Genomic DNA, 22,447 nt, shown 5'->3' with positions numbered 1-22,447 from the left:
AGCAGAGCAGCAGTGGTTGTTGTAAAGCTTAATTTATTAAACAGCCTTGTTTTTAATGCAAAAAAAAACTGTAAAGAAAAAAGAAGCTATGCACTTTAAAACTGTCAAAATAAAACCTACAACTTTGAAGTCTTAAAATACTTTGGGAAATGCTGAATGTTTTTGACTGGCTATATGGAACAGCTGAACTGACTTAACTGGAACAAAATTAGAGGAACAAAGAGGTTTTGTTTCCAGAGTGTATTCTTTGCCCTTTGACAGCGCTGTCTGGCTCACACTCCGAGTTAGATACATGGAGCAGGTCTCTGTCAGCTTCCCCCCCCTTTGCTTAGACTTTCCACTTAGGCAACCCCACTGGAACAACAATAATATGCTTACAAAAGAGCAAAAATTACAGGAAGATTCAGGGGCAAGAGCAGAATCTGAACCTGCCCTAACTGTTGGGTTGGTTTTTTTGAAGGAGCCTGAGTTTCATATTGATGGTGCCACATATCAGTGCTGACTTTGGGGGTACCTTGGGCTAGCAGGGCTTTTCCTGACTGGTGATTGATGTTGCATCCCACACAACTGGACCTTCTCACCATGGTCTTGAAGTAAGTCTTGTTTTTCATGGAAGATGCTCTGAAGATCTCCCAGTGAGCTCTTCCCGTGTACCCAGCAGCTTTCATCACCAAAAGAGTGAGAGGTTGGCTGTGCACAGGGGATATCCCTGGCTTGGTACTGGCACTCTGGCTCTGGGAGCTGCTCATGTGCTCTGTTCTTCTGTCATTCCAGGCTATTTGCCTGAGAACAGCCTCTCTGAAAAGTCTGTCTTCTGTTAAGGAAGGGCAGACAGCAGGACAAGATGAGCAGCTGAGAAACGGAGCTCTTGTTTCCATGCAAATGTCATATAAAGAACAAAAGAGGGGAAGAAGAGTGTTCAGAGATGGGGTCTGCCAGGGGAAAGGCTTCAGAGTTGTTTTCCATGAGTAGCATCAAGTTCATGTGAATGTAATTTTTACACTGTTGTCGCTGTGGGTCTCATGGGTGAGTCACAGATGCTGCTTTTGTTTTGGACTTCTCGAGAGCTAAACCCTTCTCTTTGTGGGAATTTTGCTGATGAATTCACTACTGGAGAATTAGGGCTTTTAGGATCTGGTGCTGAAATGAGTTACCTCTTGTTCCCAAATCTCAGCTTGTCCTGGAGGTAGGATGCAAATGACCACAAGAGGTACCTTGTGTGCCCCTGGGTGTTCTGCTGTTTCTGGTTCTGAGGATGTTGAGGGTACATTTCACTGACTGTAGGACTGCACTGTGGTTTCTTTCCCAGTCCATGGCAGAGTGCTCACTTCCCTCTCTATGACATGCTGGAGAAGGTGCCAGAGGGTGGGAAGCCCTTCATGCCAGCTAAGACCACTAGGAAAACAGTGTTGGGAGCAGCAGCCTCAGCCTTGCTGGAGTTGACTTTGAAGGTCTTGGGGAGGAGTTGGGACTGGAGATAGAGACAGCCCTGTGATGTGCTTGAATTGATGTGTCAATGGCAAAGAGCTCTTGGGGACTTGCTGCCATTCACTGCAGCAGGAGCTGGGGTGATTTAAGACTTGGCTGCTCAGAGCTCCCTGTAGTAGAGGGAACCAGATTGAAAATAAAGGCAACAAGAGGAAATATACATCTCCCTCTTCTATCACTGCCCTCAGCAAGACAGAAACCTCCCTTTATCAGCATTCACTTCCTTTTTACTAGGGGTATCGGGTTGAGTTGCAAGCCAGTTCAATGCTGGAGCAGATGCATACTGAATTTAGTAGCTTGCTTAGAAATAAGTATCAGTGAGATGTCATAAAGGTTAGGCTCATTATGAGATCTCATTAATTCTGTGAAATACCCTGTAGAGAATATATTAATATTCTTATTCTGTTGACATATATTAACATATATAATAGTTGTATAATTGTTACTAATAATTATGATAATAATAAGCTTCTACTGGTAGACAAGTCAAAATGGATATTCAGAAGTCCCTGTACGTACTTCTGACTCACAGTTCATGGACAGAGGTGCTGGTTCCTACAGTGGCAGTTCCTCTACCTGCTCCTGTGTGGGAGTAATGTGACTCTGGAGGCCAGATTTCATAGGTACAGTTCTGTCTGTGCTGCTTGGTTGGATCAGGAAGAAGCTCCTGTGCTCCTGTCTGGAAATTACCATTCCCTACTGTGACATTTGCTGCCGTTCAGCAGAAGCACCTGAATTTGATGTGCCTGCTCTTGTGCCATTGCAGTGGTGCAAAAGTAAAAGTCAGCTTTGGTCTAAAACATTGGTTTGCAGAATCCAGTTCTGCCTGGCCCTGCAGAGATCACTGTCAGTGACAGTCTCATCCAGGGGTCTCCTTTCTTACAAACTCCAGGCTTTTCAGATCGCTGCCCTAGATGAGATAAAGGTCTTGGTTGTGTGTGTTATGTGTGCATAGTTGCCACCCTACTAGGCCAAATCTTGCCATTAGTTCTAACAGAAAACCAGAGGGTGCTCTGATTTTTAAATCATTAAAAGAACTCAAAGACACATGGATCTTGAAAGGTTCTGGATTAAAATGTGTTCTTCTGTTTTCTTAAATATAAGACCTGCTAACAAGCACATGGAGACCCACAGCGATTCAAAGCTTGGTTCAAAGGGTAAAGCTCTTCTTGATTTATTGGAGAACATTATTCTGTGGCATATCTGAAGGCCAGATACAGGGTGACAAACCAGCAGGATTATGGCAAAGCAGTAATATTCAGGATTGTCCAAAGAAAGATTAACTTTTCCAGCCAGCTTTTACTGATGCAAATTGCCACCCGCTGTGTTGCAATAAAGAGCAGAAATAACTAAATATGAAATGCTGACTTGTAAAGGGGAGTCATCTAAAGTGCTTTGTGTTGCAAGATTTCATGAAAATGGTTTTGAAATGTTCTGCTGCATTTACCTTACAGAGAGGCCAGTTGTGCCAGCTGGCAGGTGCTCTCAGCAGTGCATCATCCTGGAGCTGTTTGGGGCGGAGCCTGAGTACTGGAACATCCCGTCCAGCTCGCAGGGGTCAAAACAGGATTGTTCCCACTGGTGCCTTTTTTTCTTTTTTTAAAATAAATAAATGTTAAAAGGTTTTGCCCAGTGCAGGTATAAAAGTCTCCAGCTTGGTTTCAGTCTCTTTTTTCTGGGCAACAGTTCCAAATCACTCCCTTCCCTGGCAGGGGGATGGCTCTCTAAAGTACATCTTAGGGTTCCTGGTCTTTAGGATCAATGCAAGTTGTGTTCAGTGAAGGTCTCTTTCATTAAGTTTATATTGTACAATATAAAGGACATTTTTCTTCTTAGTGTGACCCCATTGCTCTGTGTTGTAGGTAACTTGCATCCTGGTGCCCAGTGTTACAGTTCCTGTTTCCTTTATGAATTGCTCTTTCTGCTGCTCCCATTGTTAATCCTTACCTGCTCTGGGTGTCTGTGGTATGTTGGATCTTTTTTTTTTTTTCCTTTTTTTTTTTTTTTTTTTTTTTTAGTAGCCTGCATGAAAGTTGTGTGTTCTTTACAACAGACATCTTGGGCTTGATTTTTTTTTGTTATTGAAGCATCCAGTACAGTTTTCCAAGCTCACCCCAAGCTAAACGCTACAACCTATAGACCTTGTCCTGCTAAAGCTTAGAGCTTATGATTTCCCTGAGTTTTGCCAAGACACTGCTGGGCTGGGTCCAAAAGGTGAATTCAGACACCACCCTCTTTCTCTAGAACTTTGTTTCCGGCTTCAATCCTTGTGTTCTCTCCCCTCAGTCTAATTAAACCCCACTGTAACGAATGCTGTGAAGCCAGCTGCCATGCTTTGGCAGGTAGCAAGCACAGGGCAGCAAAACCTGCAGCTAATCCATCCATGCTATGAAGTCATAAGAATCTTGTTAATTTTTAAAAAGCCCTTGATGCCCACTAATCCAAATCAATTTTAATTTCTTTCATAAAGTCATGCTTCCATTTAAGGTTCAGCTAAGAATTACAGCTAATTTGTTCGATTTTATAACAGTATAATTGAAAAAGTGATTTTAATGTCCTGGCAACCATATTCCCTTTCTTTGGTTGTTAATGAAAGAATCCATTAAAGTTAAATGATTTGGGCACAGATTCAAGTTGAATCGCCTGAATATTCTAGGGGAGTGTTTCTGACCATCTGGTGCTCTGTCATTGGCGTTTGTGTTGTAAATGGGACCGAGAGAAGGACTTCACAGGTCTTGTTCAAACCATTAAGCATAAAATATCGTTTTAATTTTCTGATCTCAGTGTAAATAGTGGAAATACTCAGGAGAGTTGGAACTGCTCTGATCTGTGGGATCCTGCACTCATAAATATCGCTGCTGAGCAGTGCTCCCACATCCTTTCCAGGGGATCTTGTGGCTGTTTGTATTGATTACAGTACATCGTTCAGCAGCAGGTTGTAAGTTCCTTTTAATGACAGGCAAGACAACTGGAAGTGGAGCCTGTGAAGGGGAAAGCACACGTGATGGAGAAGTGTTTTTCCCGCTGCCTCGAGTCATACTCGCCGTTTCCGTCTGGCTGCGATTGAAGCGGTGCGTCCCAGGGAGGGTTGGTGAGCGTGAACAGACACAACTAATAAATTACAGCAGCTGTTGTCACTCCTGCCTCCTTTGCAGAGAGCCAGGCTGGGCGAGTTGGGGCTCTGGGGCCAAGCTGGCACTCCAAGCACAAGCCTTCTATGCCCAAACAGGGGCAGAGTCAAAGGGCTTCTGTGCTTTCTCTGTAACATACTCTTCCTCTTTCCTTTGCTGCCGAGCTTTCTTGCTGTCCATGGTGACGTGCAACACGCCTGACATGCTGGGAAGCAGGATGGACAGTGAACCAGCCATGAAATTCAATGGAGGTACCTCTGACCCTCGCTGGAGGTGGATGAGTCTTTGGGTGCACCATTAAAGCTGGAAGTGCCTGTCTTACAATGTGAAAAAATAGAAAATAAGATTATAGGTGATATGTTTCTTTTGAAATAGTAAAGTATAGCCCAAGTTTCTAGAGGTCTTTAAAATGAGGGAGAAGCAGGATGGGCTCTGTCTGCTTGCTCCACAGCTATGCACTGCATTTTGTGTGTAAAATTTTGAGTTACAAAGGCTAAAGAATTGTCTGGTAGAGAGGATAGATGTATTAGCTGGGAAGTTTGCCTGTTGGATTTGGTCTTGGAGTGAGGACACTGTTTCATTCCTCTTTGACTTTTCCTAAGGTTTAGCATTGGGTATGCTTCCTTTTTTTTAAATTTTATTTATTTTTTAATAGTGTAGGGTGGTGAGAACTTGAGTGATAAAATATTCACTGTCGGAACTGAACATTTTTAAATTTAATATATTTATATTCATACCTTTGGAATATGCAAAGTCATTAACCCAGGGGGAAAGAGCTACAAAACACTCTTGAACTGTAGCCCACAGGTGAAGGATTTTTGTGTATTTATTTGGCAATATTAGTTTCTAGTTAAGAGGCTTTTCTCAAGGGATGATACTGAAACTTGTATCATACTGCATACTTCTAGTTTTCTCAGACTTGAAGAGATGAAAGTGTATCCTAAAAGTATGCTAAACTGAAACAGTTGAAGTATAAAAATAGGTAATGTAACAGGAGATCTTTCAGACTCCTCTGTGTCATTTGCAGATAAAGTGTATGTATGATGAAGTAAAATCAGGAACTTGTGCATCTCACAAAAGCAAAATAACTGGGTTTCCTTTTCAACATCAGTGAAAAATGCAGGAAGTCATTATGTGTTTAAACGGGTGTTGGTGAGATCATGCAAATCCAAGGCAGTTGTTTTAGTCTACAAATCTCAGGCTTATTCAGCCTGGACCCTCAGCAGCACAATTACAGTCACTGCAGCAAATGGGCCTTCTGATGTTAACACCAGCAGATAACAAAAATAGCATTTAATAACTTTCATTAGAGTTAGTGTTTCTAGGGCTTTGGGGCTTTGCTCTTTCAAATAATTTACATAATTTGCAGGTACAAGCTGCTGTGCCAGACTGTCCATCTGATTCTCGCTCTGATCAGAGCATATTAATGCACTTGTTTGATGGTCTGTTACCAATAATTACCTTGGATTGCATTAGGAGCATTTCCAGCATTGCAGCTGGTCTGTATTTTTCACTAAGTGTATTTCAGGACCCAATTACAGGACTGTGATGTGTTATTGTTCCAGTGCGCTTGTTCAATCTTGTAATTTTAATGCGCCTCCACACTGTAAATATCTGAATGCAAACCCAGGGCTCTGTCCCGAGTTCCCTGTGCATCCCGTGCTTGCAGCAGCTTCTGCAGGGATCATCTCAGCATTCCTCACTGGCTTTTTAAGGGAAAGATGAGGGCCAGGAGATGGACATTGCCTTGGAGATGTTTGCAGAGTGAAGCCTGAGGTTTGGTGCTCTGCGTGGTGGGTGTGGAGTGGCTGGGAAAGGCCCAGGAACAGCTCAGTCCTCCCTGGATCAGGCAGTGTGGGGATCCCTGAAGTGGCTTTCAGGGATTTTAGTGTTTAAGTCACTTTGGCACTTTGAGGATCCTTCAGTGCAAGGGAGGCTCGCATTTATATTGCTCTACACAGGACAACTCTCCGTGTTCTGCTATGAGACACCTTGGGGAGAAGACCTGAAAAACACTGAGTTTAGCAAATCTGGATTTTGAAATTCTAGGCTTCCTCTGCCTTCAGAAACCCTTCTGGGGTCAGAGGGGAGAAAGTGAACACTTAATCTTCGTGAAAGTCAAGCACTTCACTGTTATAATTGCCATTGACAATTCAACACAATGAATAAATTACTACTGCTATTGATTTGTTTCATCTTTCTGGACCATTTGTTGCAGAGGATACATCAGCATAACACACGTCTCAATGAGAAGGAGCTCAATCTTGAGAGCTGGTGTGGTGTTTTTTCCTCTCTGTTAGGCATCATCTGTAGACAGATATTTGTGCAAATCTGATGCTTCTGTGGAAGCAGGAGATTAGTCCTTTCTAGAAATTGGTTGGCATTTTACTGGGTTGGAGTTTCCAGGGCTGTGTGGGTTGGTGGCTTTCATGGTCTTTGGTGGCTGAAATGAACAGCTTCAGTTGACTTCAGCATTAGGAACATTTTCAATAATACTGCCATGGAGACCTTTTCAGCTGTTGTATTTCCTTGGTGTTTTCCTTGGTGTGTATTATTTATACACAAAGGTATTCACTTCCCCATGTGAAAAAAATTAATTCAATCCCAGTCCAAACCAGCACATCTGTTTACTGTAATTACAGCTTTAGATGATATCATTCTTTCCAGGTATGGCCCATAAACAGTATTGCATGTGTTTTAGATGTTTCTTTCATGCCATCCCTTCTGCTCTTTTGTTTTGACCTGGGGATTTGAACAGGACAAAAGCCAGAGGCTCATACCCAGCATTATTCTTTGGGGAGAGTTGCATGCCCCAGCTTTCCCCGCCAGTGGTCACCCAGCGTCCGGATGTGTGCCAGGACTTGAGGAGTACCAGGCCCAAGCTGGGGAGTGACCAGGACACTGTACATACACCATGGCTGCAGCTGGGTGTGTGCAGGGTGTGAAGGGCATGCTCTTGGCATGGCTTCCTACCCGGCCCCTTGATATGGGGACAATGTGACACTCTCCACATGCTGCCTGCAGTGCCGGGCTGGCACCCAGCTGCTCATGAAAGGCTGGGATCAGCTTAGTGACAGGGGATGATCTGAGAGTCCCTTGCTGCCAGCTGGATAAATACTCCTGCAGCAGTGGGAGATGCTGCATTATTAAATAAACCATCCAGGTTGCTTATATGCAGAATTAGGATAAGGTTGGCTTCCCACTGTTGAGCACTGCTCAGCACTGGAACTGCTCTGCTGTGCCTGGATATCAAGTGTTAATAAAATGGTCTTTTCAGCAGCTCTGGAGATTAGTTTTAGGAGCCTTCTGTTCCAGAGAGGCTTAATGGGTGTTGAAGGTGTAACTGTCTTATTCCTGTTGCTATTACAAGGTGGAAAGTTCCAGTAACATCTGGTAACTAAGCAGGGAATGTAGGGATCTTGACCCTTCTGTCTCACAGGGCTCCTTACAGTTTAGTGGAAGAATGTTTTCTATTTTATTGTGCCGTGGGGAGGCTGAACAAGTGATGCACAAGGGGATTTAGGTGTCCAGCTCCTCTTTCAGCCTCCCATTCTGTAGAGATCATGGGAGTGGGGTGCTCCAGGCCCAGAGCTCCTCTGGTTCTGCTTTCAGTGCTGGTGTTGCTGAGCACCCAGCACGCAGACTGTCGGAGACCTTCCTCCAGATTTCTTTCTGGGTCACCACTTGCCAAGTGCAATTGCCCTAAAAACAGACTGAGACCAAGCTATTGACTTGTAATTGTCAATGCATAAAGTTTCCAAGAAGAAAGAGAGCTTTGTGTGGCTTTAATGGGGACACACTGAAGTATAGTCACTCTTTGAATTAGACAATGGGAACGTAAAGATTTTCTACAGCTCCTAAGAGCCTCTGAAGAGCATCGGCAGAAGGTTACATTAAGCAGAACAATGGCACAGTAGTTGGCTTGCTGAGAGGTAGGAAAACCCTTTGGAAGGAGTAACTTCACTTTTCTTCAGTGCTGTTCACTCCCAATTAAATAAGATTAATTGTGCTGTTGAGTTCCAGGAGTTCAACATCCAAAATAAATACATAAATTAAGGCAGGCGACAGTGCAGAGGCTCAAATGCAGTTTGAATTCCTGCCACCTCCTGTGGGATGTGGAGGGGAGAGAGGAACCCTTTCCTCTTACTGCCTGATATCCCACAGAACACACACGACGACCGAGCACTCTGCTCTCCTTGCCTGAGCCACTTTCTTGCTCCTGGGAAGGTTTTCTTTGGCTGGATCTCTGCAAGGTGCACAAGCCAGTTTCAAAGTGCCAGATGTGTGTGGAATAGGAAACGTGCTGGCCAGGCTCCAGCCTGTGGGACCTGCAGCACAACAGCAGCTCCCCAGGAAAATCTTCAGCTGCCAAGAACTAGAAGTGATGTCAGCTCTGGAAGTGTGTCAGATTAGAAACCCTTGTACTTTGCTCCCTGTGAAGTATTAATCTCCCAAGGCCTGTGCCGTAATGGGTCCTGTCTGGCTTGGCTCAGCTCTCTTTGTTTTGGGCTGGGAGTGTTGGAGGGCTTTCACAGCAAGGCACTGGAGGCTGTCAGTGCTGGAAGTTGCTTTGGGCTGGGTGTCCTTGAGCTGCTCCCAGGGCCTCACTCAGCTATGCTAAAGATGGGCCTCCCCTGCCTTGAAGTGAAGGTCTGAGCCTTGGAATTGTTGAGTGGGCTGGGGTTTGTAGGAGTGGTTGTGCCTTGAGATTTTGTGTGTGCTTCAATGTCTTTGGCTTTCCTTAGATGAATGAGCTTCTTGCAAGAGAAGACAGACTTGATGGAGATGTGCTGTCAGTGTTATGGACCTTACTCAGGGGTTGTGGATCAGGTGATTTCAGCTGTGCTAGAAAAGGAACACAAATATGCCAGTGCACTGAATCCCTTTTGGTTTATGCCTGAATGTTTTGTTTTCACAGTAATTACTAAACTACGACTCGTTCTCCTCTGCACAAAGCCATTTGTCTCCTGTTGAACAGTAACCTTTTATTTGCTCGTGCTGTGTAGCAGAGCTCAAGGACATGTTTACTAGTGATAGCCAAAATTTCACCAGAACAACCTTCTCCCTTGTCTAGGTTTTTCCACTTTGATTTAAGTGGTTAAACCTCAGGGAAGGGATGGGAAATAGCCTTATGTGCAAGGATACAAGTGGGGGGTTCTGCTGTTCTTAGTCATGGAGTGAAAGCTCCCAAACCCTTGGGTTTGGAGTACTGCATGCCCTGGATGTAAAACCACTGCTGTGACGGTCTCACCTCTGCCCAAGTAATTGCATTGTCAGCAATCTGTTAGACCATGCTGTGTTGCTCGCTCACACTTCTCATGCTTAGTTATAGATTTTAAAATTAAAACACAACAGAATCCGTTCTTTTTCCCCTTTACTCAGTGGTATGTTGGGCTATTCCTGCCTCCCTTTGATGTTGGGGAGAGGAGATAATAGGAGTGGGGTTTGGCTGGACGCTGAGACGTGCGACCGGGGAAGGGCTGTTGGCTGGTTTAATGTGGATTTTCAGAAGCCTGCCTTGGATCTGAACTCAGGCTGGCAGGGGCTTTGCTCCCATGGAGGGCAGAGGACAGCTTTGTGCCTTGAAGATTTGACGACCTTTGTTCGTTTGAAACGCCCTGTTTTTTTATGCCACTCAACAGGAGACTTTTTAATTTACTTCACTGGGCTTGGATGCTGGAGGTGGATGGATGGCTGATGGAAGTTAGGAAATAGATGGGAGAAAAAGAACATTTTCTCCTGGGCTGTTTTTATGCACAATATAGCCTAGGGGCTAGCAACACGAGGGAGAGTGAAAAAACCCTGCAGAGCCTGGGTCAGAAAATATAATTTTCATGGGAACAAAATGCTTTTAACTTGCTACATCAAAGACCCTCCATTTCAGAGCATTCTCTGTGTTTGAATACATCTGCATTCCCCCAGAACTCTGTATGTGAATGCACATGTCATGTGTATCTACATGTGAGTGTCTACTTGCATATACATTATGATCTGAAAGCTGTTACTACTCACCTTGGAATAGATCAGGAGCTGAAACTACTTCCAGCAGGAGTCAAAAGCAAAAATCTGTTTGGCTCCAAAGCACAGGTCTGTAGCTGGAACACCTGCCTAGGACTGATGTGTAAAAAGCCCTTCTGGCTCCTGTCTTGGAAGCCCACCTTGACTACATTCATTACAGCATCACCTCTGGCAGGTAAGAGGGTGGAGGTGAGCAGGAGGCTGCACAAACACATGGCTCTGTGCTTAACCACAGTCCTATCCATTTCTGTCACTACAGGATGAAGAATGGAGGTTGGAAATAGTCAGCAGCTTCTGTAAGCACTTAACATTCCTGATTTCATTTGTCTTTGATCTCACTTGGACTAATTTTACTCTCTTCTGATCCCTTCCCTTGAAGGGGCTTTTATCTCATTGTCAGGCTTGCTAATTTAGTGTGGTGTTTTGAACCAGACCTCCTCCTAATGTTTCCAGAGCTTGGAAGGTATTTTTTCCTTAATCAGGGAGTATTTATGCAGTTCTTTGAACGTCTTGGGACAAAAGTCATACTGGGGCTTTTTGCAGTGCCAAGTCTGCACTCTGGACCCTGCTGCTCAACCTCTGTATGTGCAAATGGCTTGTCACTAATAAACTTGCAGTATTTTGGGGCCAAAAGGGCAGGAAGGAGGGCTGAATGATTTGGGACAGGTCAGAGCCGACTGGTGTTGGGTGGGAACTTCATTTGCTCAGCTGGAGGCCTTCCCAGCAGGCTATGTAAATAATAAACAAGGAGGGGTGGTCACACATGTTTGACCAACCAAGCAGAAGCTTGGATCCCTGTATATTTGACTTTGGGGAAAAGAACTGGGTGATTTTGGGATATAGAAACATTACCACATGTTTTTGAAAAGCAAATACTTTTTTTTTTATGTGATGGAAAGTATGTTCTATTCTTACTCTGCTACAAGCAGGTTGAGTTGACTTTTTAAGGAGTTGAAGTTTGAGAGGCTGATAATTGCTTCTTACTGTGGGAAGCTGCACTGCAGATCCCTTCTCTATTCCTGGCTGTCCCCTCGCACTTCACCTTTGGAAGAGGAGGATTATTTTCAGCAAAATGCCATTCTAATTACTGTCTGAAAAAACTAGAAAATAGGACACATATACAGGCTGTTTTCCCAAGTGATGAACAGGAGCTTCTAAAGATGGCAAATGTAAGGAAAGGCAAAGAATGAAGACTTTACTCAACAAAGTTTCAAATCTTTTGGAATAAGCTCTGCATCACACAGCTCAGCCTTTGCCATAGCAGTCCTGCCTCCACAGAGGTGATGTGTACACCCAGGCTGCCTGAGCCCTGGTGACATGCTGCCAGCAGCAGCTGCTGCAGGGACATCCCTTCAGAAAAGTGTCTGTGTCACTGCTCCTCCATGGATGAGGATTCTCAGGGACGGGGGTTCTCATGACAGCATCTGGGCATGCCTCCTGTCCTGAGCTCAGCTGAGTTTTCTCCAGCTGCTAACCCTCTCCTGTGTTTGTCCATGTCACCTGCACAGCTATTTGGTGTGCTAAATTTCTCACTACTCATACAGTTTTTTGGTACCAGCTGTCTTGCATGAAAGGCTTCCAGAGGCAGTGTCTTTCCAGTACATCCAGGGCAGCCTTTCAGCTTCATGTTCCCCTGGGAACCATCTATCCTCCTGGGGAGCCACTGAGTTCTGTAGCTTGATGTGATCCTCAAAGGACCAATCTGCCCTAGGGGACATGAATGGGCAGAATTGCCCTACAGGAGAGCACCTGGTGACATTTGCCTGACCTGGACCTGCCAGGGCTGTGCTGACTGAAAAATCCAGGAATTCCATTGTGGTGTGTACACACTGGGAGCTCAGGGATGTCTGCTGCTTCTGCCTGTGCTTTCTCCCTGCAGAGTATGAGATAGCAGCATGGTGGAAGCATCCATGTGGGAAAACCCTAAATCCAGGGAGTTGCAGGTAGCTCTGTGTTGGCAATGGCTGCCCCTTTGCCACAGAGTACAGTGTCTGGCTGTTGTGCTGACTCTGATGTGGGCATCTCTGTATCCTGCTGGATTTGTCTTTGGGAGATTGCCCCCTGGATGTCCTGGTGAAGGTGACAGAAGAGGGTCTGTTCTGTCCCATAACAATGACAATCAACAGGCAGGGCTCTTTTGTGGCCTTCTCGTCACTGAAGGAGCAGAGCTGGCCAACACTGAGTTCTCAGTGGCCATTGTACAAGCCAGCAGCGATGACAAACCTGACAAGTTCCCAGCCCCATGGGCACTGACTTGGCCACGCATGGGGACAAGGTTAGGCCCTTCCTTCCAGGGGCACCTGCAGTTTCTAGCACACGCCTTGAAACAATTCCATCTCCTTGCATATGTAATTTTGCGTGTCATTGCCCCTAATTGCATGCTTAACACACACTCTTTTTAAAGTGCAGCCCCTTTATCAGCAGTAGGTAGTAGCAGGTTTAATAGGGTGTTTGAATTCCTATAAAATTAATCTGTAGCCTTCTGCGATAGGAGACGGGCAGGGAGCCATGTGGTTCATATCCAGTGTTGATAAACTTGTTATAGAGGCAGGAAACATTTCTGATTGGAGCAGTGACAAAATAATTTGGAGCAGAGCCATAAAAAGAGTGGATGGTGATGGTTTGAGCACAGCAGAGATTGAAATTGCTGGTGTGTGGAAGCAGCGCTGCCAGCTAACATTGACTTAGTGTCTCTGGAGAACTCTAACGGCAAATGCATTTTATTAATGGCAATATTCTTTTAGGAAATGCTGAGCATTGTTTCAGAGGTGGAGCCCCCTCGAGTACGTGGGTTTGGAAGTCAGCCAGACCAAGATCTGTTCAGCTGAGCTTGTTGCTGGTCACTGCTCTGGCCTCTGGCTGCAGCAGGAAGGTTGCCTAAGGGCACGCGCTGGGTACTGTCTGCTAATAATCGGAATATCCTTTTCTAGTGCAGAAAATGCATCCATCCATTCTCACTCTGGGTTCACTTATATGGGATAAAATGCTCAGAGACAGCAGGTCATATTTTTAATTGTTCTTTTATTGTCTTTCCTTTGAAATGTGTTTCCCAGAACATGAACATCAGTAGGAGTTGCTGCTTTCCCAACTGGACTTGAGCTCTTACTGCCAGTAAGAGGACGGGGAGCAGCTCTAACTAGGTTGTGGTCATTGACACTGGAGTGCCACATGGGGCTTGGATACTTTTCCTTGCATTTAATTGTCACGTGGGGGCTGATCAGCCTTGGAGGAGGCTCTGACATGCAGGTTGAGAGGGAAGCCTGCCACGGCCAGCCATGGGAGGCTGGGGCCCTTCCACATCTTCTGTGCTTGCTCTTACTGTTACCACCTCTTCACTTCTTCCAGCTGCTTTCTGCTTGAATCCAGCATGGAAACAAATGTGGACAACAGGGCACAACAGGGGTGGCTGCTGGGCCCATTGAGAATGGCAGAAATGGTGCAGGTTGTACAGGCATAGGGATGAGGGATGGAGAGCACAGTGCACAAGAGTCATGGACTGTGCTGGTCACCCAAAAGGGCTGAATTTCACCTGGTACCTCCAGCCATGGTTCCTTGGCTGTGTAAAACTGGGATGTGACTAAATCAAGGAAAGTAACTCCCACTGCAACACTGTCTTTTCTTTGCAGGGAGGCTGTCCGAAGGAGATTCTCTGGAGCTGAGCTGTAGTGCTGGTCCTGCAAAGGTGATACTGGAGACAAACCAAGTGGTGATTTTGGACTGTAACCTGACTCCTGTTGAGCAAGTGATCAATATCACTTGGAAGAAGAATGGGTTTCCATTAGTGGAGCAAGAACATCTCCATGTGCTTCCAAATGGATCACTCTTCATTTCATCCCAGGCTGTGGCAAAGGACAGTAAATATCCAGAGAGGGATGGTGCTGAGGGTAATTACTCCTGTGTGTCTCACACCTCCCTAGGGACTGTCACCAGTCAAATAGCTGCAGTCAGATTTTCAAGTAAGTGTTCTGTGGGTTTTGTTCATTCTTTTTCCTTTTCCTCCTGGTACTTATTCAGAAATCTGCTTCCCCAGGAGCTTGAGATAAAATGTCTGTGAAATAAAATTGTCATAATGATGTATAGATGGGATTGGAGATAGTCCACAAATTAGCAGTGGTGTGGTGTCTTCCTGTTACTCCACTGTTAACACCCTGTGTAACTCTTCCAGGTAAGTGCCATCAGCTATGAATTAAAAACAGGACCCTCCTCTCCCCAAAAGACAGTACTTGTTTTTGCAGAGAACTTCAGAGCCCTGAGTGCAGCACCCTGTGCTTGGAGAGGTGGCTGTGGGGGGGGGGTCTTGCTGTGGCAGCCTTGTGAGGTGAATATCTCTTTGTATGGAAGAGATGAAAGAAAGGGTTCTTCAGGACAGTTTTTGTTTGGATCAAGAAGGACACTGAGATCTGAACTGCTGAATCTCTGCACAGAGTTCAAGAATAAAATTCCTTTCTATTCAGGCTTGGCTCCTGGGGTTTGTTTTGAGTGCAAATAAACGATTCTTTGACCTGCCAAATAGGTGAGGCTAGAAAATAATGCAAATACAGTAACACTTCTGTCTAGTACAGTTAGTTGTGTATGTTACATGTTGTTAAAAACAGCTGCACAGGCACACCATGGGACCTGTGGGAGGTAAAGGTGCAGAGATAATGTCTTGATATTCCCTTTACACTGGGATGTTTTTAGGCTCTGGTACCCTAGACAGGGCCATCCAGGTTTGGCCAAGTGAGTGTTTCAGTCTATGAGCACTGTGCTGTAGAAACCAGAACTGCTGGTGAAGCTTTGCCAGATGAGGGAAAAATCTTTGACCTTTGCAACACATCCTCCTTTGCTGCTCAGAAAATGTTTAGCATGCAGTCAGGGGTCCTGCACACAGGTATTGTTTGGGAGGAGCTGTCATTAGTCCAGATGGATTTATTTAGCTGCTCCTGCCTCAGTTCCAGACAGTCTGAGTTAGGATATATGTTTTTAGGGGTGACTTATGTTGAAGTGTGTGCTGTGTCTTGCCCAGTGGCAATGAGCTGTGTCTCTTTTATGGTCCTGGATTTATTGTTTGGTGTCTTACGAGTTAGAACAGTGGAGACATCTCAAAATGGGGAGGCTGACTTAAATTGCCTTCTCTCCTCCTGAATTTTCCAGAGGAGCATACATAGGTGATGCCTCTCTCCATCCCCTTCTGTGTTTCTCCCAGAAATGGGAAATTGGAGGTGAACTCTTTCCTTATGTGTACTCATATGTCTCCTTTTATTACCATCTGCACAGGGAAAATGCTGCTTCCATGGCACACACATGCACCTGATGTAACACATCCGTTTCTGAGCAGGGAGCAGCGAGGGAATTGATTAATGAAATGCATCTCTCGCTTTGATTTGTTCCAAGGGTTGGGCAAAAGCACTTGCTCTGTTAGCATTCAGCTGGAGCAAGTGAGGATTGTAAAGGCTTGGGTTTTTTCATTTTTTCCCCTGCCACTGAACACAGTCTATCCAAAGCTGGATGGAGTGGATGGACTTACTTTTTGTGCTGATTGCCTTGGGGACTGCTAATCAGGACAGGGCAGTAGTAGAAAACCTGTTCAGCAGGTGGGATGTGTTATTTTCTGTCCTGCAGGTCCTTTCCTTCCCTGGAATGGGGTTTCCATGCAGGGCTGTAGGGCTCTCTGTGCCACTGAGTCTTGCAGTAACAAGTCAGAGCATTGGGTACTTGTAGCACCTCCCTTGCTCAGCACTGGTTTGGTGCTGTGTGGTGTCATTTGACATGTTTCAGTCTTGTGGGAGTCCACTTCTCCCCCTGATAGCCCCAACAGCAGCTTTGGCACCTCTAAGGGCTGCCAGCTTCCCAGTGGAAGGAGGGGATGCTTCTGGCAGCAGTGAGCCCAGAGGCTGGAGGAGGCCTTTTGGAGCAGTCAGGCTAGAGTGTTGGAGGTTGAATGGCATGTGAAGGCTGTGACAGTGTGAGGGCTTCCATCCTTCCACCATGGTCCAGGAATTCAGTTTGTTGGCATTTTACTGGATAAACATATGGCTCACTGCCCAGTGTTCCCTGGCACCCTGTGTGCCACCAAGGGATCCATGGCATGGTCCCTGTCCACACCTCATGGCAGTAGCGGCCATGGCAAATGGGGGAGGAGCAAGGCTGTGAGGGCTCATGTGTGCATGTTAAACAAGCAGCTGCTCAGGCTGATAAATTGGGTTTGCAGGTTTTCCTGAGCCCCATGTGCTCCCATGTGGAAATTGTAGTTGTGGGAAGGTGTAGCTTTCTACCTATTAATAACTACATTGATGAAGATTTGTTAAAGCTTTTAATTTAGCTTAAACATTTTGTGCAAGGGAGGTTGTAGAAAATTACAGTAATTGTAACTGTCAGATGAAGACGTTTGCTTTGCCTGGAGGGAATGGGCCAGCATTGTGTGGCTGCTGGCAGGGAGCACGGGAGAGGTTTGGAGTGTTCCTGCACCTGGAGGGACAGGCCACAGCAGGAATCAACACACAGGATCTCTCATCGTCCTCTCTCCACACGGACAGTGTGTCTTCTCTGTGGCACCCTGTGTATCTGGGATTTGAAGAATGTCAGAGTAGGATTTGTTCTTACTTTAAGGATTTATTTTATAGATTTTATCCTATTTATTTTGTGAATTAGGGGCATAGGTGAGTGAGGGCCAGGGGCTGTAGACAGAACCATGCTGGGCAGAAAAATTTCCTGAAGATGAATGCACAGGCTCTGGACCATGACTTTAAATGTGGCTTTAGATGCTGTTCTGGGTGGGTGGGGAGCTGGCTCCTGTGGAGAGCAGGAGCAATCCTGTGCTGCCATATGGCCCTGCAGACGAGCGCTGTGCTGGCTGTGCCTGCGCCGTGCCGGGGGCCGTGGCAAATCGCTCCCACGACTTTCTTTGAGCGTTCCCCTTCCACCCCCGGCCTGCTCAGAGGTGAGTGACTCAGAGGGGGATAGCCTGGGTGGTGTATGAGATCTGAGTGGGGGCTGATGTTGCCCCCACCTTGGAAATACCTCCTAGTAATTGTAGAAGGTACAAAGAGAACGAGCACACGGAGAGTCTGGGGGCAAAGCGCTGTGGGAGAGAGCAGCGAGCCCCTTTCAGAAGGCTGAATTCCTTGCATAGACTGCATTTTCTGCCTGGGGTGTAGTGTTGCTGGCTGGCAGCCTTTCCAAGCCCACAGCCTCCTGCACGGATCACGCTGCTGGGAGAGGGGGAGGGTGCTGTGTTTCACCATCCTGCAGTCACCCCTGGGCTCAGGGCTAAAAGCCTTGGCACACACGGCTTGGCTCCAGCTGGGTTTAACATGTCAGCAGGGAGGGAGCTGCCTGCCCCACTCCTGAAGGTGCAGAGCCCACTGGGTCGGCTGTTGCTGAGGGCAATTTGCTGTAATGCTCTTCACCTTCTCACCTGCAGTGGGTAATTTTTACTGAGTGGCCTATTAAGGTGTTCAGGATAATCAGTGCAAGGGGGCTGGGAGATTCTGTGGCTCAGGATGGCTTTGCAAGCTAAACCTTAGCTGAGAAGTTGAAAATAATGTTGAGTATGTGTCATCTTTGCTTGCCTTTTCCCCTCAAGCATCTCCTTTCTCTGCCTCCCTATGGGAAAACCTCTCACTGTGCAGCACTTCTGTAGCAGCCCAGACTGTGTTTGTGGGAGGATAACAGCCAAAGATCCTGTGGCCCCAGGGTGAGCAGTGTGCTGGAGCCTGTCCTGCACTTGCTGTGACCTGCACTCATGTCCGTGTAGCATGTCCAAGTGGGAGGACCTGCTCTCCAGTCCTCTCTTCCTTGCCTGATTCTTTTCCCTCCCAGCACCAGCTGTTTGCAACATAGCTCTGAATCTCACTAGAGGTGCTGTATGTGTCCTGCCTCATCCATTCCACCCTGGTACTCCTGAGGATGAGAGAGGAGGAACACAAGGGATCACAGCATGCTGTGATGTTGGCCCTAAGCTGGTGCAGATGCTTATGGAGCAGTGATGAGCCCAGCCAGCAAGTCTGTCTCTGCCTGACCCATTCAGGGCTGACATCCAGGGATCTTGCTCAGTTCTGCATCAAAGGAACTTCTTCACTTCTCTTGCTTTGATTTGGTGTTACTTTCTGTGCTCAAAAGATCCCAGTTGAAGTTCCCTGTCCTCTCCTTCATGGAGGAGTCTGCAGGTTGCTTCTTTCAGAGCTTGCAGGGGTGATTTTTTCCAGCCCATCCCTTTCCCCACTGTCCCTAACCTCGTGCTGTGAAAGGAATATGATGGAGCTGCTCAGCCTCTGAAGCCCACCCCAAGAGTTTTGAGATGGTTTGCTGGGCATTGCCATGGTTGAACCGCCAGCCCCCACGGAGCTGTCAGCCTGTCATGGCTTTGCCATGAGCAGTGACTTCCCTTGGGAAGTGTGGCTGTTTCTGTGTGCTCTGAGCAACAGGGACACCGTGCTCCCTAATCAGGGTCGCTGTTTGGTCACACTCCTCCACATCCTAGTGAGGTTTTGTCAGGGGTGCTTTTCTTGGCTTTGGAAGAGCCATTCCAGCACAGTGGGCAGATAGGGCTGGGTGGAGATGAATGGCCAAATTTGGTTCTCAGCTGGGAATTTAAAGCTTGCAGGAGCAGGCCTGGCAGATGATAGCCATGAATAATTAGGACAGGTTATTGCCTGGTAATCCAGGGAGCCCAGGAGGCTCTGTCTTTTTGTACACCAAGATGATGTCTCATAATAATGAACAGCAGAGAGACAGGTGATGCTGTGTGAAGTGGAGGAAACAGAAATGCCACAAATACCATTTTTTAGGATTCCTGCTTCCCATCGTGATCTTCCTGAGTACATGACCCTCCTGAGCCTGCCAAAATATTCTCATTGATACCTGTAGGATAAGAGGAGAATAATGGGAAAGAGGATTAAGGGTATCTCTGTCAGGAGAAGGTTGTTTTGATGGTGCCATCCTGAATATGCACTGGTATTTGATGGATTTTCTTTTAAACTCTTGGATTCAGCAAGTTTAATTAACATGAGCTTAAAAGGTTTTGTAATTTGTAGAAATTACTCTGTGGTGAAGTGGTCTGCAGTGTATATTTGAGAATATTAAACCACTTGGCTGAATTAAGGCCTAACACATTAATGTATTTTTCAAAATTTTCCAGGAAAACATTTTTCATTCCATTTGCATTGAATTGAAAAACTAAATGTGGCAGACAGCTGGTGGGAGAATTTGGTCTGTAGCTGCTGCGGAGAGCAATGAGTTGCTTGAAACATGTGATAACTATTTAAATTAAAGAAAAACACTAATGACAGCTGAGAATATGCCGAGGTTAAAATGGGTCATGCAAAAGCATTTCATTTTCCCAACTGTACATACTTTCTCAAGCTCACACTGCAATAAGGCATGTATATGTGTGCATGAATGTTTGTGTGTGTGAGAGTTGCAAAGAAAAACTTCAAGTTTGGAGTCCTACAAAATCCAAAGCAGTGATGGATGTTCTTGGAAAGCAGTGGTGAGACAAGGACATAATTGTGTTGGAGGGCCAGGAGGTCACTTGGGTCCTTCTGAGCACAGTGCTGTGCTCAACCCAGCATTCAAGTGTGGTTTTTGGCTGAAATTCATGTTTCTTGTTCCATGTTTGGGGTTTCTGGCACTTGTGTTAGAGCATTGTTGAATGGATTGGTCCAGCAGGGTAGGTTTCACAGCAAAGGCAGTTTAACAGAAATGGATAAAGCAGAAGCCAGTTCTTCTGGGGACTTTCTGCCCTCATCCAGGAGCCTGCATGAATATTCAAAACTCCACCTGTGACTGAGATTGCCTTTGGGTTATGCTGTTGGTTGGACAGATGCTGACAGCCTTGGGGGAGGATTTCTGCTGCAGGGTTTTGCTGTGTGCATGGAAGGGTTGGAAGATGAGGCAGCTGTGGATTGTGGTCCAAGAGCAATTCCAAACCTTAGTGCTTTGTCTCCAAAGCAGTTCAGTGACTTTACTATGGAAAGACATATAGAGAGAGGTGAGCCTTGGAGAGCAAACAAGTGTCCTGGCATGTATGAAATCCATCCTCCTCTTACCAGGGTGTCTGGATCCCCTTGGCTGCCTCCCATCTGCTTGACGAGGTTGAAGTTGGTTTTTGCAGGTAGAAGGAGGGTCAAAACCTTTATGGGCTCTGCCTCTGGTCTCCAGCACTGCCAGTCTGTGAGCAGTTGATTTGTGTAATTTGACATCTGGCTTCTTCTTCCTCTTGCTTTGTTTTAATTTCCTGTGGCTGTAGGAATGCTACAAGGCAAGGGAGAAACTCTCATCTCTGGTGTTGTGGCATTTCCCCTCTGTTTCTCATTCTGTGTCCTTCCCAAATGGAGCAAGTGAACATATAAGGAAGCAATTTAGGAAGGTAACTGCTGAAGCTGCCGGATTGCCTGTCTTTCACTCACACTGTTGCTTTAAGGTAGAAAATGAGGAAAGCAGTAAATTTATACATTGAAACCTTTCAGTTACTGTTGCTGAGGGTCTGTAGGAGCACAGGAAAGGGAGGAATTACATTTCAGGCTGTCTTCAGGAGAGAAAAGCCTTTCTGTTAGCTGATGCATCATAACAGGTTTGCATTTCTCAGCAGAAACACTGAGTTATTAACTTTCCTTCCCTTCTTCTTTCCCCAGCATTATCACGCTTTTTCCAGCAGCCGGAGTCGCAGACAGTGGAAGAGAATGGCATGGCCCGGTTTGAGTGCCGGATCGAGGGGCTGCCCTCCCCTGTCATCACCTGGGAGAAGGACCATGAAGCTGTTCCTGCAGAGCCCAGGTGATTCCCTGATTGCTTTCTCAGCTTGAAAAAGAGCAAAGCAAAACACGACCATTTAGGATGTGGAAATCATTGTATAAAATGATAGAATGACAAGACAGGTGATACGTGATATCAGATTTGGACCTGATAACTAAGTGATGTAAGAGGAGGTATTAAAGGGACTGAGGAAAAAAAGGTCCATAAACACCTAAATAAAATTAACTTTCCCCCAAATAGTTAAACCACAAAGGAAAAACAACCCTTGATACTGTGCTAGTTATTACAGCACAGAGCCTGTACCCTGCAAAAGCCTGTGTGTACTCAGGATGGGGCATGGCAAGGCATGGACTGCTTTGGTTTGTCATCTTGTGTGAAATAACATGGAATTCTTTGGGGCACTGTGGCCTGGGGTGAGGATTTGTGACCTGGGTGTACCCAACTGAACTCCATTTTGTGGATGTTCTTTGATTTTGTTTGTGGTTTTGTTGGAAGGCTTTTCCCTTTGCCTTACTCCCATGTTTAGACACCATCAAGTAAAAGACACTGAATTTTCTTTTTCTGGATAAAAGAGGAGAGTCCTGCAGCATGATACTTTTTCCTTCATGAAAGTCCGTTACAGAGGAGGGGGATAAACTATTAGCTGGCTGTCTGTCTGTAGACATCACTTCTGCAGGGAATCAGTAACTGAATTGTCCTTTAGTTCTTAAAAACTCCTTTTCTGTTCTTCAGAAAGAGGTGTTTCCCTCCTGGGGAAGTTAATCCAAGTTGCAGAAGGGGAAAAAAGAGGGGGGTTTTGGGGGGGAAGTTTAGAAATACTTTTGAAGCAGTGACTGATTCTATAAGAATACCCACTTATAGCCTTGAGTCTGGAGTGTGGCATCTAAAAGTTCATAGGAGGCTGTTGCACAGGAGGCTGTTGAGAAGAAAATTAATAAAAAAAAAAAAGAAAAAAAAAAGAAGAGATTGTAGGGAGAAGTGTGTCATAGATACAATGGCTTTTTAATGAGACAGCTTGATGGATATTGTGAAATTACTTGCTCAGAGATTGCTTTCATCACGGGCAGCCTGAAAAT

At 45.8% G+C, this 22,447-nt stretch overlaps 1 protein-coding gene across 2 annotated transcripts in view; it reads left to right on the top strand.

Annotated features, from left to right (window-relative positions):
* IGDCC4 (immunoglobulin superfamily DCC subclass member 4) overlaps positions 1-22,447 on the top strand; it is an 87,759-nt gene that overhangs the window by 15,677 nt on the left and 49,635 nt on the right. For both annotated transcript variants that reach the window (XM_021552575.3, XM_021552574.3), the window contains exons 2-3: positions 14,264-14,593; positions 21,251-21,392. In XM_021552575.3, coding sequence (XP_021408250.3) covers positions 14,264-14,593; positions 21,251-21,392 — 472 coding nt within the window. The remainder of the gene's footprint in view (positions 1-14,263; positions 14,594-21,250; positions 21,393-22,447) is intronic.

The sequence above is a fragment of the Lonchura striata genome, chromosome 10 (genome assembly GCF_050655825.1).
Source record: "Lonchura striata isolate lonStrDom1 chromosome 10, ASM5065582v1, whole genome shotgun sequence".
Lineage (NCBI taxonomy): Eukaryota > Metazoa > Chordata > Aves > Passeriformes > Estrildidae > Lonchura > Lonchura striata.
Note: the sequence above shows the minus strand (reverse complement) of the source record. Positions and strands in the feature narration are given on the sequence as shown.